The sequence below is a fragment of the Xenopus tropicalis genome, chromosome 8, assembly GCF_000004195.4.
Source record: "Xenopus tropicalis strain Nigerian chromosome 8, UCB_Xtro_10.0, whole genome shotgun sequence".
Lineage (NCBI taxonomy): Eukaryota > Metazoa > Chordata > Amphibia > Anura > Pipidae > Xenopus > Xenopus tropicalis.
Genome location: NC_030684.2, coordinates 145,789,522 through 145,805,849, shown reverse-complemented (window position 1 = coordinate 145,805,849; position 16,328 = coordinate 145,789,522). Strand labels below are relative to the sequence as shown.

The 16,328-nt window shown below is 53.0% G+C and overlaps 1 protein-coding gene across 1 annotated transcript in view; it reads right to left on the bottom strand.

Moving 5' to 3' along the window:
* The window catches only part of efna3 (ephrin A3), a gene marked incomplete in the record, with an annotated part of 67,276 nt that extends 57,944 nt beyond the window's left edge, over nt 1-9,332 (bottom strand). Inside the window, 1 exon segment of the mRNA NM_001011360.1 lies at nt 9,189-9,332. Within this exon segment, the coding sequence (NP_001011360.1) occupies nt 9,189-9,284 (96 nt within the window).
* Between the last annotated feature and the right edge of the window lie 6,996 nt (nt 9,333-16,328).

Here is a 16,328-nt window from a genome sequence, read left to right as displayed (position 1 = left end):
GACCCAGTAGTACCCGATATACCGGCAGAAAATCCCGACCCAGTAGTACCCAGTTACACCGGCAGCACATCCCGACCCAGTAGTACCCAGATACACTGGCAGCACATCCCGACCCAGTAGTACCCAGTTACACCAGCATAGAGCACCCATAGAGCAGTATAACCTGGCCCAGCAGTACCCCATAGAGCAGTATAACCTGGCCCAGCAGTACCCCATAGAGCAGTATAACCTGACCCAGCAGTACCCCATAGAGCAATATAACCTGACCCAGCAGTACCCCATAGAGCAGTATAACCCGACCCAGCAGTACCCCATAGAGCAATATAACCTGGCCAGCCAGTACCCCATAGAGCAATATAACCTGACCCAGCAGTACCCCATAGAGCAATATAACCTGACCCAGCAGTACCCCATAGAGCAGTATAACCCGACCCAGCAGTACCCCATAGAGCAGTATAACCTGGCCCAGCAGTACCCCATAGAGCAGTATAACCCGGCCCAGTAGTACCCCATAGAGCAGTATAACCTGACCCAGCAGTACCCCATAGAGCAGTATAACCTGGCCCAGCAGTACCCCATAGAGCAGTATAACCCGGCCCAGCAGTACCCCATAGAGCAATATAACCCGACCCAGCAGTACCCCATAGAGCAGTATAACCTGGCCCAGTAGTACCCCAAGGTAGAGCTAGGTATAACCTGACCCAGCAGTACCCCATAGAGCAGTATACCTGGCCCAGCATACCCCATAGCAGTAACCCGCCCAGCAGTACCCCATAGAGCAATATAACCCGACCCAGCAGTACCCCATAGAGCAGTATAACCCGACCCAGCAGTACCCCATAGAGCAGTATTAACCTGGCCCAGCAGTACCCATAGAGCAGTATAACCCGACCCAGCAGTACCCCAGTAGAGCAGTATAACCTGGCCCAGCAGTACCCCATAGAGCAGATATAACCCGACCAGCAGTACCCCATAGAGCAGTATAACCTGGCCAGCAGTACCCCATAGAGCAGTATAAACCCGACCAGCAGTACCCCATAGAGCAGTATAACCTGGCCAGCAGTACCCATAGAGCAGTATAACCTGGCCCAGCAGTACCCCATAGAGCAGTATAGCCTGGCCCAGTAGTACCCCATAGAGCAGTATAACCTGACCCAGCAGTACCCCATAGAGCAGTATAACCTGACCCAGCAGTACCCCATAGAGCAGTATAACCTGGCCCGGCAGTACCCCATAGAGCAGTATAACCTGACCCAGCAGTACCCCATAGAGCAGTATAATACTCAATAGTATAAACCCATTGGTATAGCCTGGCCCAGTAGTACCCCATAGAGCAGTATAACCTGACCCAGCAGTACCCCATAGAGCAGTATAACCTGACCCAGCAGTACCCCATAGAGCAGTATAACCTGACCCAGCAGTACCCCATAGAGCAGTATAACCTGGCCCAGCAGTACCCCATAGAGCAGTATAACCTGGCCCAGCAGTACCCCATAGAGCAGTATAACCGGCCCAGCAGTACCCCATAGAGCAGTATAATACTCAATAGTATAAACCCATTGGTATAGCCTGACCCAGCAGTACCCCATAGAGCATTATAACCTGACCCAGCAGTACCCCATAGAGCAGTATAACCCGGCCCAGCAGTACCCCATAGAGCAGTATAATACTCAATAGTATAAACCAGTGCTGTCCAACTGGTGACCCCCCTCTGTGTGGCCCCCCACCTGTCTGGCTGCTTTGATGGCTTACTCTTGTGTAAGCATTAAATGGTATCAGTACTGAGATTAACTGCCCCCCCTGCATGGTTCTCACCTCAGATTCAGGCTGTAACCCCTCTGTATTGTTTAAACATGTAATCCTCTGTGTTGTTCCACTTTTTAATCTCTGCATTGTTCCCCCCTGCAGTGTTCCCACCTCAGGCTCAGGCTGTAATCACCCCCACTGTTCCCCTGTTCCCACCTCAGGCTCAGGCTGTAATCACCCCCATTGTTCCCCTGTTCACACCTCAGGCTCAGGCTGTAATCACCCCCATTGTTCCCCTGTTCCCACCTCAGGCTCAGGCTGTAATCACCCCCATTGTTCCCCTGTTCCCACCTCAGGCTCAGGCTGTAATCACCCCCATTGTTCCCGTCCCACCTAGGCTAGGCTGAATCACCCCATTGTTCCCTGTCCACCTCAGGCTCAGGCTGTAATCACCCCCATTGTTCCCCTGTTCCCCACCTCAGGCTCAGGCTTGTAATCACCCCCACTGTTCCCCTGTTTCCACCTCAGCTTCAGGCTGTAATCACCCACATTGTTCCCCTGTTCCCACCTCAGGCTCAGACTGTAATCACCCCCATTGTTCCCCTGTTCCCACCTCAGGCTCAGGCTGTAATCACCCCCATTGTTCCCCTGTTCCCACCTCAGGCTCAGGCTGTAATCACCCCCATTGTTCCCCTGTTCCCACCTCAGGCTCAGGCTGTAATCACCCCCATTGTTCCCCTGTTCACACCTCAGGAGCAGTAGAAACCCACAAATAATCCCTGCACACTACAAAAAGAACATATACTGAGGTGGTACTTCAATTAAAAAGTTTTTTAATATATAGTTATTGTGCAGACTGTAGGAGCAGTGCCAGCATTGTGTCACTGTAGGCTGCCTGTGTGTGCCATACATACAGCATAGGGCAAGCAGAGTATGGCACACACAGGCAGGGTAGGGAAGGCAGAGTATGGCACACACAGGCAGGGTAGGGAAGGCAGAGTATGGCACACACAGGCAGGGTAGGGAAGGCAGAGTATGGCACACACAGGCAGGGTAGGGAAGGCCCAAGAGGTATGGCACACAACGGCCAAGTATGGCACAAACCAGCCAAAAATGGCAAACACAGTGAAAGCATGGCACACGCAGGCAGGGTAGGGCAGGCAGAGTATGGCACACACAGGCAGAGTATGGAACACACAGGCCAAGTATGGCACAAACCAGCCAAGAATGGCACAGACAGTGAAAGTATGGCACACACGCAGGGTAGGGAAGGCAGAGTATGGCACACACAGGCAGGGTAGGGCAGGCAGAGTATGGCACACACAGGCAGGGTAGGGCAGGCAGAATATGGAAGGTTTTTGCTGTACTACAACCATTAATATGGGTATGGTCATGTGATAACATGGGTGTGGTTTCAAGTGGGTGCGGTTTCAAAAAGGGGAGTGGTCAAAACTGGCTTCCATTATCGGCCCTCCACCACGTACGTCGGAAAAATTCCGGCCCTCGGTACAACAGAAGTTGGACAGCACTGGTATAAACCCATTGGTATAGCCTGGCCCAGTAGTACCCCATAGAGCAGTATAACCTGGCCCAGCAGTACCCCATAGAGCAGTATAACCTGGCCCAGCAGTACCCCATAGAGCAGTATAACCTGGCCCAGCAGTACCCCATAGAGCAGTATAACCTGGCCCAGCAGTACCCCATAGAGCAGTATAACCTGACCCAGCAGTACCCCATAGAGCAGTATAACCTGACCCAGCAGTACCCCATAGAGCAGTATAACCTGGCCCAGCAGTACCCCATAGAGCAGTATAACCTGGCCCAGCAGTACCCCATAGAGCAGTATAACCTGGCCCAGCAGTACCCCATAGAGCAGTATAACCTGGCCCAGCAGTACCCCATAGAGCAGTATAACCTGACCCAGCAGTAGCCCATAGAGCAGTATAACCTGGCCCAGTAGTACCCCATAGAGCAATATAACCTGGCCCGGCAGTACCCCATAGAGCAGTATAACCTGACCCGGCAGTACCCCATAGAGCAATATAACCTGACCCAGCAGTACCCCATAGAGCAGTATAACCTGACCCAGCAGTACCCCATAGAGCAGTATAGCCTGGCCCAGCAGTACCCATAGAGCAGTATAACCTGGCCCAGCAGTACCCCATAGAGCAATATAACCTGGCCCAGCAGTACCCCATAGAGCAGTATAACCTGACCCAGCAGTACCCCATAGAGCAGTATAACCTGGCCCAGCAGTACCCCATAGAGCAGTATAACCTGGCCCAGCAGTACCCCATAGAGCAGTATAACCTGGCCCAGCAGTACCCCATAGAGCAGTATAACCTGGCCCAGCAGTACCCCATAGAGCAGTATAACCTGACCCAGCAGTACCCCATAGAGCAGTATAGCCTGGCCCAGCAGTACCCCATAGAGCAGTATAACCTGGCCCAGCAGTACCCCATAGAGCAGTATAACCTGACCCGGCAGCACAATAACAGAATCCATGCATTGCCCATATCCCAGCAGCACAATCTCACCCAGCAGCACCCAGATACATTCAGTATAATCCCATCAGTATAATATAACCTGACATTATCCCCTGCCCCAGAAGTACCCCGATCCCCCAGGAATAACATCCCATTGGTACAGAACAACTAAACTGTACCCCATGTGCCTGCAGCACCCACACTCACAGCTGTATAACCCCACAGCACCCTGTATCCCAGCAGCACCCACACTCACAGCTGTATAACCCCACAGCACCCTGTATCCCAGCAGCACCCACACTCACAGCTGTATAACCCCACAGCACCCTGTATCCCAGCAGCACCCACACTCACAGCTGTATAACCCCACAGCACCCTGTATCCCAGCAGCACCCACACTCACAGCTGTATAAACCCCACAGCACCCTGTATCCCAGCAGCACCCACACTCACAGCTGTATAACCCCACAGCAACCTGTATCCCAGCAGCACCCACACTCACAGCTGTATAACCCACAGCACCCTGTATCCCAGCAGCACCCACACTCACAGCTGTATAACCCCACAGCACCCTGTATCCCAGCAGCACCCACACTCACAGCTGTATAACCCCACAGCACCCTGTATCCCAGCAGCAGACCCACACTCACAGCTGTATAACCCCACAGCACCCTGTATCCAGCAGCACCCACACTCACAGCTGTATAACCCCACAGCACCCTGTATCCCAGCAGCACCCACACTCACAGCTGTATAACCCCACAGCACCCTGTATCCAGCAGCACCCACACTCACAGCTGTATAACCCCACAGCACCCTGTATCCCAGCAGCACCCACACTCACAGCTGCAGCACACCTCACACTCACAGCTGTATAACCCCACAGCACCCTGTACCCAGCAGCACCCCCACTCACAGCTGTATAACCCCACAGCACCCTGTATCCCCAGCAGCACCCACACTCACAGCTGTATAACCCCACAGCACCCTGTATCCCAGCAGCACCCACACTCACAGCTGTATAACCCCACAGCACCCTGTATCCCAGCAGCACCCACACTCACAGCTGTATAAACCCCAACAGCACCCTGTATCCAGCAGCACCCACACTCACAGCTGTATAACCCCACAGCACCCTGTATCCCAGCAGCACCCACACTCACAGCTGTATAACCCCACAGCACCCTGTATCCCAGCAGCACCCACACTCACAGCTGTAAACCCCACAGCACCCTGTACCCCAGCAGCACCCACACTCCACAGCTGTATAACCCCACAGCAACCTGTATCCCAGCAAGCACCCACACTCACAGCTGTATAACCCACAGCACCCTGTATCCAGCAGCACCCACACTCACAGCTGTGATAACCCACAGCACCCTGTATCCCAGCAGCACCCACACTCACAGCTGTATAACCCCACAGCACCCTGTATCCCAGCAGCACCCACACTCACAGCTGTATAACCCCACAGCACCCTGTATCCCAGCAGCACCCACACTCACAGCTGTATAACCCCACAGCACCCTGTATCCCAGCAGCACCCACACTCACAGCTGTATAACCCCACAGCACCCTGTATCCCAGCAGCACCCACACTCACAGCTGTATAACCCCACAGCACCCTGTATCCCAGCAGCACCCACACTCACAGCTGTATAACCCCACAGCAACCTGTATCCCAGCAGCACCCACACTCACAGCTGTATAACCCCACAGCACCCTGTATCCCAGCAGCACCCTGTATCCCACAGCATCATGGTACCAGCCCATCAGGATAATATAACCGAGCAGCACCGTCCCATTAGCTCAACAAGAACCAGCAGCAGTGTAATGGCCAGATGTATTATGTGACCCAGTGGTACCCAGGTGCCCAATCAGAACCATGGCCAGTGAGTGGTATAACATGATCCAACAGTACCATCCCCAAGCAGCAGTACCGGCCAGTGGTATTACATGGCCCAACAGTACCATCCCCAAGCAGCAGTACCGGCCAGTGGTATTACATGGCCCAACAGTACCATCCCCAAGCAGCAGTACCGGCCAGTGGTATTACATGGCCCAACAGTACCATCCCCAAGCAGCAGTACCGCCAAGTGGTATTACATGATCCAACAGTACCATCCCCAAGCAGCAGGGTACCGGCCAGTGGTATTACATGATCCAACAGTACCATCCCCAAGCAGCAGTACCGGCCAGTGGTATTACATGACCCAACAGTACCATCCCAAAGCAGCAGTACCGGCCAGTGGTATTACATGGCCCAACAGTACCATCCCCAAGCAGCAGTACCGGCCAGTGGTATTACATGACCCAACAGTACCATCCCCAAGCAGCAGTACCGGCCAGTGGTATTACATGACCCAACAGTACCATCCCCAAGCAGCAGTACCGGCCAGTGGTATTACATGACCCAACAGTACCATCCCAAGCAAGCAGTACCGCCAGTGGTATTACATGACCCAAAGCTACCATCCCCAAGCAGCAGTACCGGCCAGTGGTATTACATGATCCAACAGTACCATCCCCAAGCAGCAGGTACCGGCCAGTGGTATTACATGATCCAACAGTACCATCCCCAAGCAGCAGGGTACCGGCCAGTGGTATTACATGATCCAACAGTACCATCCCCAAGCAGCAGGGTACCGGCCAGTGGTATTACATGATCCAACAGTACCATCCCCAAGCAGCAGTACGGCCAGTGGTATTACATGGTCCCAACAGTACCATCCCCAAGCAGCAGTACCGGCCAGTGGTATTACATGGCCCAACAGTACCATCCCAAAGCAGCAGGGTACCGGCCAGTGGTATTACATGACCCAACAGTACCATCCCCAAGCAGCAGTACCGGCCAGTGGTATTACATGACCCAACAGTACCATCCCCAAGCAGCAGTACCGGCCAGTGGTATTACATGGCCCAACAGTACCATCCCCAAGCAGCAGGGTACCGGCCAGTGGTATTACATGACCCAACAGTACCATCCCCAAGCAGCAGTACCGGCCAGTGGTATTACATGATCCAACAGTACCATCCCCAAGCAGCAGGGTACCGGCCAGTGGTATTACATGACCAACAGTACCATCCCCAAGCAGCAGTACCGGCAGTGGTATTACATGACCCAACAGTACCATCCCCAAGCAGCAGTACCGGCCAGTGGTATTACATGATCCAACAGTACCATCCCAAAGCAGCAGTACCGGCCAGTGGTATTACATGATCCAACAGTACCATCCCGCAAGCAGCAGGGTACCGGCCAGTGGTATTACATGGCCCAACAGTACCATCCCCAAGCAGCAGTACCGGCCAGTGGTATTACATGACCCAACAGTACCATCCCCAAGCAGCAGGGTACCGGCCAGTGGTATTACATGACCCAACAGTACCACCCCAAGCAGCAGTACCGGCCAGTGGTATTACATGGCCCAACAGTACCATCCCCAAGCAGCAGGGTACCGGCCAGTGGTATTACATGGCCCAACAGTACCATTCCCCAAGCAGCAGTACCAGCCAGTGGTATTACATGATCCAACAGTACCATCCCCAAGCAGCAGTACGGCCCAGTGGTATTACATGGCCCAACAGTACCATCCCAAGCAGCAGGGTACCGGCCAGTGGGTATTTACATGATCCACATACCGATCCCCAAGCAGCAAGTTACCAGGCCCCACATTTGAATCCAACAGTTAAACCAGCCCAAGGCAGCAGTACCCGGCCAGTGTATTACACTGACCCAACAGGTACCATCCCCAAGCAGCAACATCGATCCATCCCGAATCACTTTCCCCTCCACACTCTCAAACGCTCCACGGTAACCATATACGGACCTAAGCGCACTATTATACCAATCAACACATTGCGGCGATATTCACCTCCGCAGCCCCGACCGCATTCGCTTCGCCGTTCGGCCTATTCAGCGCAATTTACCCGAGATCGTCGCGGTTCTGAAATCTGTACCTGTAGTCATCAATTCTAATCTAGTAGACTACACCTCGGCCAGTAGGTATTACATGATCGCAACAATGTTACTCTACAGAGCGAGCGCAGGACGGCCATGTGGATATATTACATGATCCAACAGATACCATCCCCAAGCAGCGCAGGAGTACACGGCCATGGATATATTGACCCCAACGCAAGACCATCCCCAAGCAGCAGTACCGGCCAGTGTATTACATGGGACCCAACTTAGTACCCACATTCCCAATACACAGCAGCCCAGCACCGTCCGTGGCTGGACCGAGTCACATACCGCAGTTCTGTATTACGATATCTGTCTTTCTCTATCCCCCCGTAATCTCATCCCCACAAACGCCGCAGACACCGCTCTCAAGTGGTCGCAAGCTAACATTATTACCGGCCAAGATTGGCTTTGAGTGAATGGAAACCCCGATACACTTTGTACCATCAACCATCTCTCTCTCTCACAGCAGGCACGGTAGCTTTCTCAGTCTTATATATTACATGGTCTGTGCCATCCCACAACACTCTACTCCACGCACCATCCGGCTCCAGACTAGGACTAGTGCTTAACATTACCTGCCTCTTATGATTTTTCCGTGCCAATTATCTTCCAAAGGCTCCTCTACTATCAACCCAGCACTTCTTGAAGTTACCGGCCAGTGGTATTACATGGCCCAACAGTACCATCCCCAAGCAGCAGGGTACCGGCCAGTGGTATTACATGACCCAACAGTACCATCCCCAAGCAGCAGTACCGGCCAGTGGTATTACATGACCCAACAGTACCATCCCCAAGCAGCAGTACCGGCCAGTGGTATTACATGATCCAACAGTACCATCCCCAAGCAGCAGTACCGGCCAGTGGTATTACATGACCCAACAGTACCCAGGTGACCCGGCAGTACCGGCAGACGGGACCCAGCAGAACATGCCGGACAGTATGGAGCCGGACAGCCGGACAGCAGGACCGGACCCAAGCGGGAGTACTCACTGGTAGTTGGAGCTGTTCCAATAGACCGAGTGCCGGTTGGCTCCGGAGCGGGGGAACAGGGAGAGCAGCGGGAAGAGCAACACAAACACCCCAGCCATGATCCGCACCGCGCAGCCCCTCGCAGCCACTGATTCAGCCAGAACGCGCTCGGCGCGCTCCCGACACCGCTTCTCCACCCCTCCCCCTGCCGGGAGCCCCGCCCACTAGCCTGTAGGGACTGGAGGAGCGCACAATCTCTGTCCAGTAAGGTTCGCTCTCTCCCCGGCGAGTGCCCGAAGCCGCTCACAAGCCCCGCCCACCACACGTTTTATGGCCATCTGGGGACGCCCACATCAGCCATGAGGAGTAAAGCGGTTTATTGCCTATGGCATAGTAACGGAGCTGCCCCGCCCATACAGGTATAATATTGGCTGCATCGCCCCGCCCCATCCCCACTCTATACTGATGGGTACGCCTGCCCATAGGGGGCGGGAGAAGGATGCTTTAGCCCCGCCCCATCCCTATTGCTATACTGATCGGTACGCCTGCCCATAGGGGGCGGGAGAAGGATGCTTAGCCCCGCCCCATCCCTACTGCTATACTGATCGGTACGCCCGCCCATAGGGGGCGGGAGAAGGATGCTTAGCCCCGCCTATTGCCCCTTTAATAGGACGTGAGTACCAGTAGATTTTGAAGCGGGACGTATCGCTTTTGTCTTGTCGTGTCTCCTCCTTCTGCGATAACTGTGGCTACCGGCCAACCCCAAGTGTTTGTGGTACCTACCCCCCAGTATAGCCAGTTCTGTGGTACCTACCCCCCAGTATAACCAGTTCTGTGGTACCAACCCCCCAGTATAGCCAGTTCTGCGGTACCTACCCCCCAGTATAGCCAGTTCTGTGGTACCTACCCCCCAGTATAGCCAGTTCTGCGTACCAACCCCAGTATAGCCAGTTCTGTGGTACCAACCCCCCAGTATAGCCAGTTCTGTGGTACCAACCCCCCAGTATAGCCAGTTCTGTGGTACCAACCCCCCAGTATAGTCAGTTCTGTGGTACCAACCCCCCAGTATAGCCAGTTCTGTGGTACCAACCCCCCAGTATAGCCAGTTCTGTGGTACCAACCCCCCAGTATAGCCAGTTCTGTGGTACCAAGCCCCCAGTATAAGCCAGTTCTGTGGTACCAACCCCCAGTATAACCAGTTCTGGGTTACAACCCCCCAGTATAGCCAGTTCTGTGTACCCAACCCCCCAGTATAACCAGTTCTGGGGTACCAAACCCCCCCAGTATAACCAGTTCTGGGTACCAACCCCCCAGTATAGCCAGTTCTGTGGTACCAACCCCCCAGTATAGTCAGTTCTGGGGTACCAACCCCCCAGTATAACCAGTTCTGGGGTACCAACCCCCCAGTATAGCCAGTTCTGTGGTACCAACCCCCCAGTATAACCAGTTCTGTGGTACCAACCCCCCAGTATAGCCAGTTCTGTGGTACCAAACCCCCCAGTATAACCAGGCCCCCAGTCAGTTCTGTGGTACCAACCCCCAGTATAACAGGTTCTGTGGTACCAACCCCCCATATAGTCAGTTCTGTGGTACCAACCCCCAGTATAAACCAGTTCTGTGGTACCAACCCCCAGTTATAGCCAGTTCTGTGGTACCAACCCCCCAGTATAGCCAGTTCTGTGGTACCAACCCCCAGTATAACCAGTTCTGGTGTACCAACCCCCAGGTATAGCCAGTTCTGTGGTACCAACCCCCAGTATAGTCAGTTCTGTGGTACCAACCCCCCCAGTATAGTCAGCCAGTTCTGTGGTACCAACCCCCCAGTATAGCCAGTTCTGTGGTACCAACCCCCCATATAGCCAGTTCTGTGGTACCAACCCCCCAGTATAGCCAGTTCTGTGGTATTACAGTTCTGTGGGTACCAACCCCCAGTATAGCCAGTTCTGTGGTACCAACCCCCAATAGAGTCAGTTCTGTGGTACCAACCCCCAATAGAGTCAGTTCTGTGGTACCAACCCCAAAGTAGAGCCAGTTCTGTGGTACCAACCCCCAATAGAGTCAGTTCTGTGGTACCTAGAGCAGTTCTGTTACCAACCCCCAGTATAGCCAGTTCTGTGGTACCAACCCCCAGTATAGCCAGTTCTGTGGTACCAACCCCCCAGTATAACCAGTTCTGTGGTACCAACCCCCAGTATAGCCAGTTCTGTGGTACCAACCCCCCAGTATAGTCAGTTCTGTGGTACCAACCCCCCAAGTTAAAGTCAGTTCTGTGGTACCAACCCCCAATAGATTATTCCAGTTCTGTGGTACCAACCCCCCAGTATAGCCAGTTCTGTGGCTACAACCCCCCAGTATAGCCAGTTCTGTGGTACCAACCCCCCAGTATAGCCAGTTCTGTGGTACCAACCCCCCAGTATAGTACCACCAACCCCCCCAGTATAGCCAGTTCTGTACAACCCCCGAGTCACCAACCCCAATAGAGTCAGTTCTGTAATACCAACCCCCCAGTATAGCCAGTTCTGTGGTACCAACCCCCAGTATAGCCAGTTCTGTGGTACCAACCCCCAGTAGAGCCAGTTCTGTGTACCAACCCCCAGTATAGCCAGTTCTGTGGTACCAACCCCCCAGTATAGTCAGTTCTGTGGTACCAACCCCCCAGTATAGCCAGTTCTGTGGACCAACCCCCCAGTAGTAAGCCAGTTCTGTGGTACCAACCCCCAGTATAGCCAGTTCTGTGGTACCAACCCCCCAGTATAGCCAGTTCTGTGGTACCAACCCCCAATAGAGTCAGTTCTGTAGTACCAACCCCCCAGTATAGCCAGTTCTGTGGTACCAACCCCCCAGTTCTGTGGTACCAAACCCCCCAGTATAGCCAGTTCTGTGGTACCAACCCCCAGTATAGCCAGTTCTGTGGTACCAACCCCCCAGTATAGCCAGTCTTGTCACCAACCCCCAATGTGTGGTACCAACCCCAATAGAGTCAGTTCTGTGGTACCAACCCCCAATAGAGTCAGTTCTGTGGTATAACCCCCAATAGCCAGTTCTGTGGTACCAACCCCCCAGTATAGCCAGTTCTGTGGTACCAACCCCCCAGTATAGCCAGTTCTGTGGTACCAACCCCCCAGTATAGCCAGTTCTGTGGTACCAACTCCCCAGTATAGCCAGTTCTGTGGTACCAACCCCCCAGTATAGCCAGTTCTGTGGTACCAACCCCCCAGTATAGCCAACCAACACCCCAGTATAGTCAGTTCTGTGGTACCAACCCCCAATAGAGTCAGTTCTGTGGTACCAACCCCCCAGTATAACCAGTTCTGTGCGTAATCAGTTCTGTGGTACCTACCCCCCAGTATAGCCAGTTCTGTGTACCAACCCCCAATAGAGTCAGTTACCCCCCAGTATAGCCAGTTCTGTGGTACCAACCCCCCAGTATAGTCAGTTCTGTGGTACCAACCCCCAATAGAGTCAGTTCTGTGGTACCAACCCCCCAGTATAGCCAGTTCTGTGGTACCAACCCCCCAGTATAGCCAGTTCTGTGGTACTATTCCCCTATTATATCCAGTACTGGGGGAAGAAGACCCCTGAAATAATCGGTTCTGTAGGTGGCAGCCTTCAATTAAATTGGGTCAGTTCTGAGGCAAATCAGACCCATCTGCTTGGAATGTTTTTTCATCCTTTGCCTGGGAAGATCCATGTAAGTACTACTCCAGCAATACTTACACCATAGTGTTTACCCTTAGCTACCATGTGTTGGTCTATTCCCCCCTGAGCCAATCAGAAACTCCCTCCTTGTGCCTGGGACCCACAATAAGCGCAATCCCATAATGATCCTGTCAGGGTGGCCCAGTCCCTCCATTTTACATGATTTACTCCCACTGCAGCCATGTCTCCTGTGCCTGTACCCACTACTCCTGTGTGTGTGGTGCCGTACCCAGCAGTGTCAGGGCCCAGTGTATCTGCCCTTCTCTCTGTACTGACTGGGCCTTATTATTGGGCTGCTAATGGGCTCCCTAGTCGTTAGCACAGGTCTCATTAATTAGCTCACTGTGCAGCTCATACTCAGGTTTCTTTATTGTGCCTCCCCGTTACACAGGTCTTCGTATAAGTCCATCTGTGTCCTGTTGTTCGCGTGTATAACTCACACCGCTTGGCACCCCTTTTGTGGTGTTTTGGACATTTGGCCGGTTGACAGCCTGGATTGCTGCACGTGAGCAGTGCTATATATGACCTATGTAGGAAATGAGAGCAGGCAGGCAGCAAACACTTTCCCCTGTCTCTGCCCCTATATATTAGGTAGCTGTAGTAGCACTTTTGTGCAGGCTAATTAGTGAAGCTTTCAGCATATATCCCTAGCTAACCTACCCTAGCTAGCCAAAATTTCAAGGAGGCAGAAACACTTTCCCCTTTCTCTACCTAGTGCGTTGACTGAGACAGGAATAGGACGACCTTGCAGGTTGTAACCCTATGAGAGGAAGGATGGCCAAATAGCCTTTCAAATGCAGAACCTTACTACCGCACCTGGGAGCAGCAGGTGTGAATGAACTTCAGGCTACAGATTGAGCATAGGGACCAAGAAGCCCAAACTGCGAGGGACTGCGGTGGAATGGGAACATAGAGAGTGCCGGCGCTGTAGATTATGTAAGCCCACTGGCAGGGCGATTTGATAGGAAGTGATATGGGAACTGAGGAAGAGAAGCTCACTGGAGCACAGATGGGATGACCTTAGAGTGTATCCTGGGCAGGTCTGATGGGAATGGGATAGGGACCTTAGATTGTAAGCTCACTGGGGCAGGGACTGATGGGAATGGGATAGACCTTAGATTGTAAGCTCACTGGGGCAGGGACTGATGGGAATGTGATAGGACTTAGATTGTAAGCTCACTTGGCAGGGACTGATGGAATGGGATAGGAACCTTAGATTGTAAGCTCACTGGGCAGGGACTGATGGGAATGGGATAGGGACCTTAGATTGTAAGCTCACTGGGGCAGGGACTGATGGGAATGGGATAGGGACCTTAGAGTGTAAGCTCACTGGGGCAGGGACTGATGGGAATGGATTAGGACCTTAGAGTGTAAGCTCACTGGGGCAGGGACTGATGGGAATGGGATAGGGACCTTAGATTGTAAGCTCACTGGGGCAGGGGCTGATGGGAATGATAGGGACCTTAGATTGTAAGCTCACTGGGCAGGGGCTGATGGGAATATGATAGGGACCTTAGATTGTAAGCTCACTGGGGCAGGGACTGATGGAATAGGGATAGGGACCTTAGATTGTAAGCTCACTGGGGCAGGGACTGATGGAATGATAGGGACCTTAGAGTGTAAGCTCACTGGGGCAGGGGCTGATGGGAATGCGATAGGGACCTTAGAGTGTAAGCTCACTGGGGCAGGGGCTGATGGGAATGGGATAGGGACCTTAGATTGTAAGCTCACTGGGGCAGGGGCTGATGGGAATGGGATAGGGACCTTAGATTGTAAGCTCACTGGGCAGGGGCTGATGGGAATGGTGTATAGTCTCAGTACAGCGCTTATATAATAAACAGATGTGCTTGAGTTGGGTTGGGTCTGTCAGGGCAGGTACAGACAGAGCTTAGAATCAATCTATATAAAAGCCTTCCCAGTAGGGCCATAAACGCCGGCGATGGCAACATGTCAGGCCAATCATGTCGGGCCGTGTCTGTGGGACGTGTAGCGTAATGTGCATTTGAGAGGGAGGAAGAGCGCAGGGAAACGCTCCAATCGATAGCTCCGGGCCCACAGGCCTCGCTCCATGGAAGCACCAGCATTATAAGATCTCCTGAAATGCACTGAAGGGGTCTCGGGGGGATTGTAAGGGAATGAAAGAGTTCCTGACGCCTTGCGGAACTAGAATGTCAGCTCTACAATCATAACCATCAGGAACGCGGGCAGGAAAGCCCTAAATGGCAGCTGTAACCCAAACGCTTCCCAGATTTATGGCTTGGGCTTTGCAACTACACAGACTCCAGTCTGCAGCCTCCTAATGGGGCCTTAATGGCCTTCCAGTGGTCAGAGATAGGGGGGAGGCGTGGGAAACTGGGGGGGCACAGTGACAGGTGGGGAGGAACGGCCGCACCACCAGCCTTTGTTAGTGGGAGGGCCGGGGGCAAAGCGGCAGTTTTGGAGGCACTGTCAGTTATATAAAGCATTGCTCTCTAACCAATGGCCCTTTAGCTGTTGTACAGCTACTACTCTTACATACTCCCTGCAGCCTTTCCCTGTCAGTGGCACCTGGATATAGTACCCCCGCAGTACTGGGAGGGCTTGCTTTACTGTACTACCAACCTGTCCTTTACTTCTCACATTGCCCTTTGGTTGCCATCTTGCTCTGCTGTCTTCATTTTACTTCCAAGATTATCTTCTCCTGCTCTCTCCATCGTGCCCTACTGTCCCCATCTTCTCCCTACTGTCCCCATCTTCTCCCTACTGTCTCCATCTTGCCCTACTGTCTCCATCTTGCCCTACTGTCCCCATCTTGCCCTACTGTCCCCATCTTGCCCTACTGTCCCCATCTTCTCCCTACTGTCTCCATCTTGCCCTACTGTCTCCATCTTGCCCTACTGTCCCCATCTTGCCCTACTGTCCCCATCTTGCCCTACTGTCTCCATCTTGTCCTACTGTCTCCATCTTGTCCTACTGTCTCCATCTTGTCCTACTGTCCCAATCTTGTCCTACTGTCTCCATCTTGCCCTACTGTCTCCATCTTGTCCTACTGTCCCCATCTTGCCCTACTGTCCCCATCTTGCCCTACTGTCTCCATCTTGTCCTACTGTCTCCATCTTGTCCTACTGTCTCCATCTTGTCCTACTGTCTCCATCTTGCCCTACTGTCCCCATCTTGCCCTACTGTCTCCATCTTGTCCTACTGTCTCCATCTTGTCCTACTGTCTCCATCTTGCCCTACTGTCTCCATCTTGCCCTACTGTCTCCATCTTGTCCTACTGTCTCCATCTTGTCCTACTGTCTCCATCTTGTCCTACTGTCTCCATCTTGTCCTACTGTCTCCATCTTGTCCTACTGTCTCCATCTTGCCTTACTGTCTCCATCTTTTCCTACTGTCTCCATCTTGCTCTACTGTCTCCAACACCTAACTGGATTATAAAAAACTAATAAGAAAAAACATTAATAATTGTATAATTAGTTTTCACT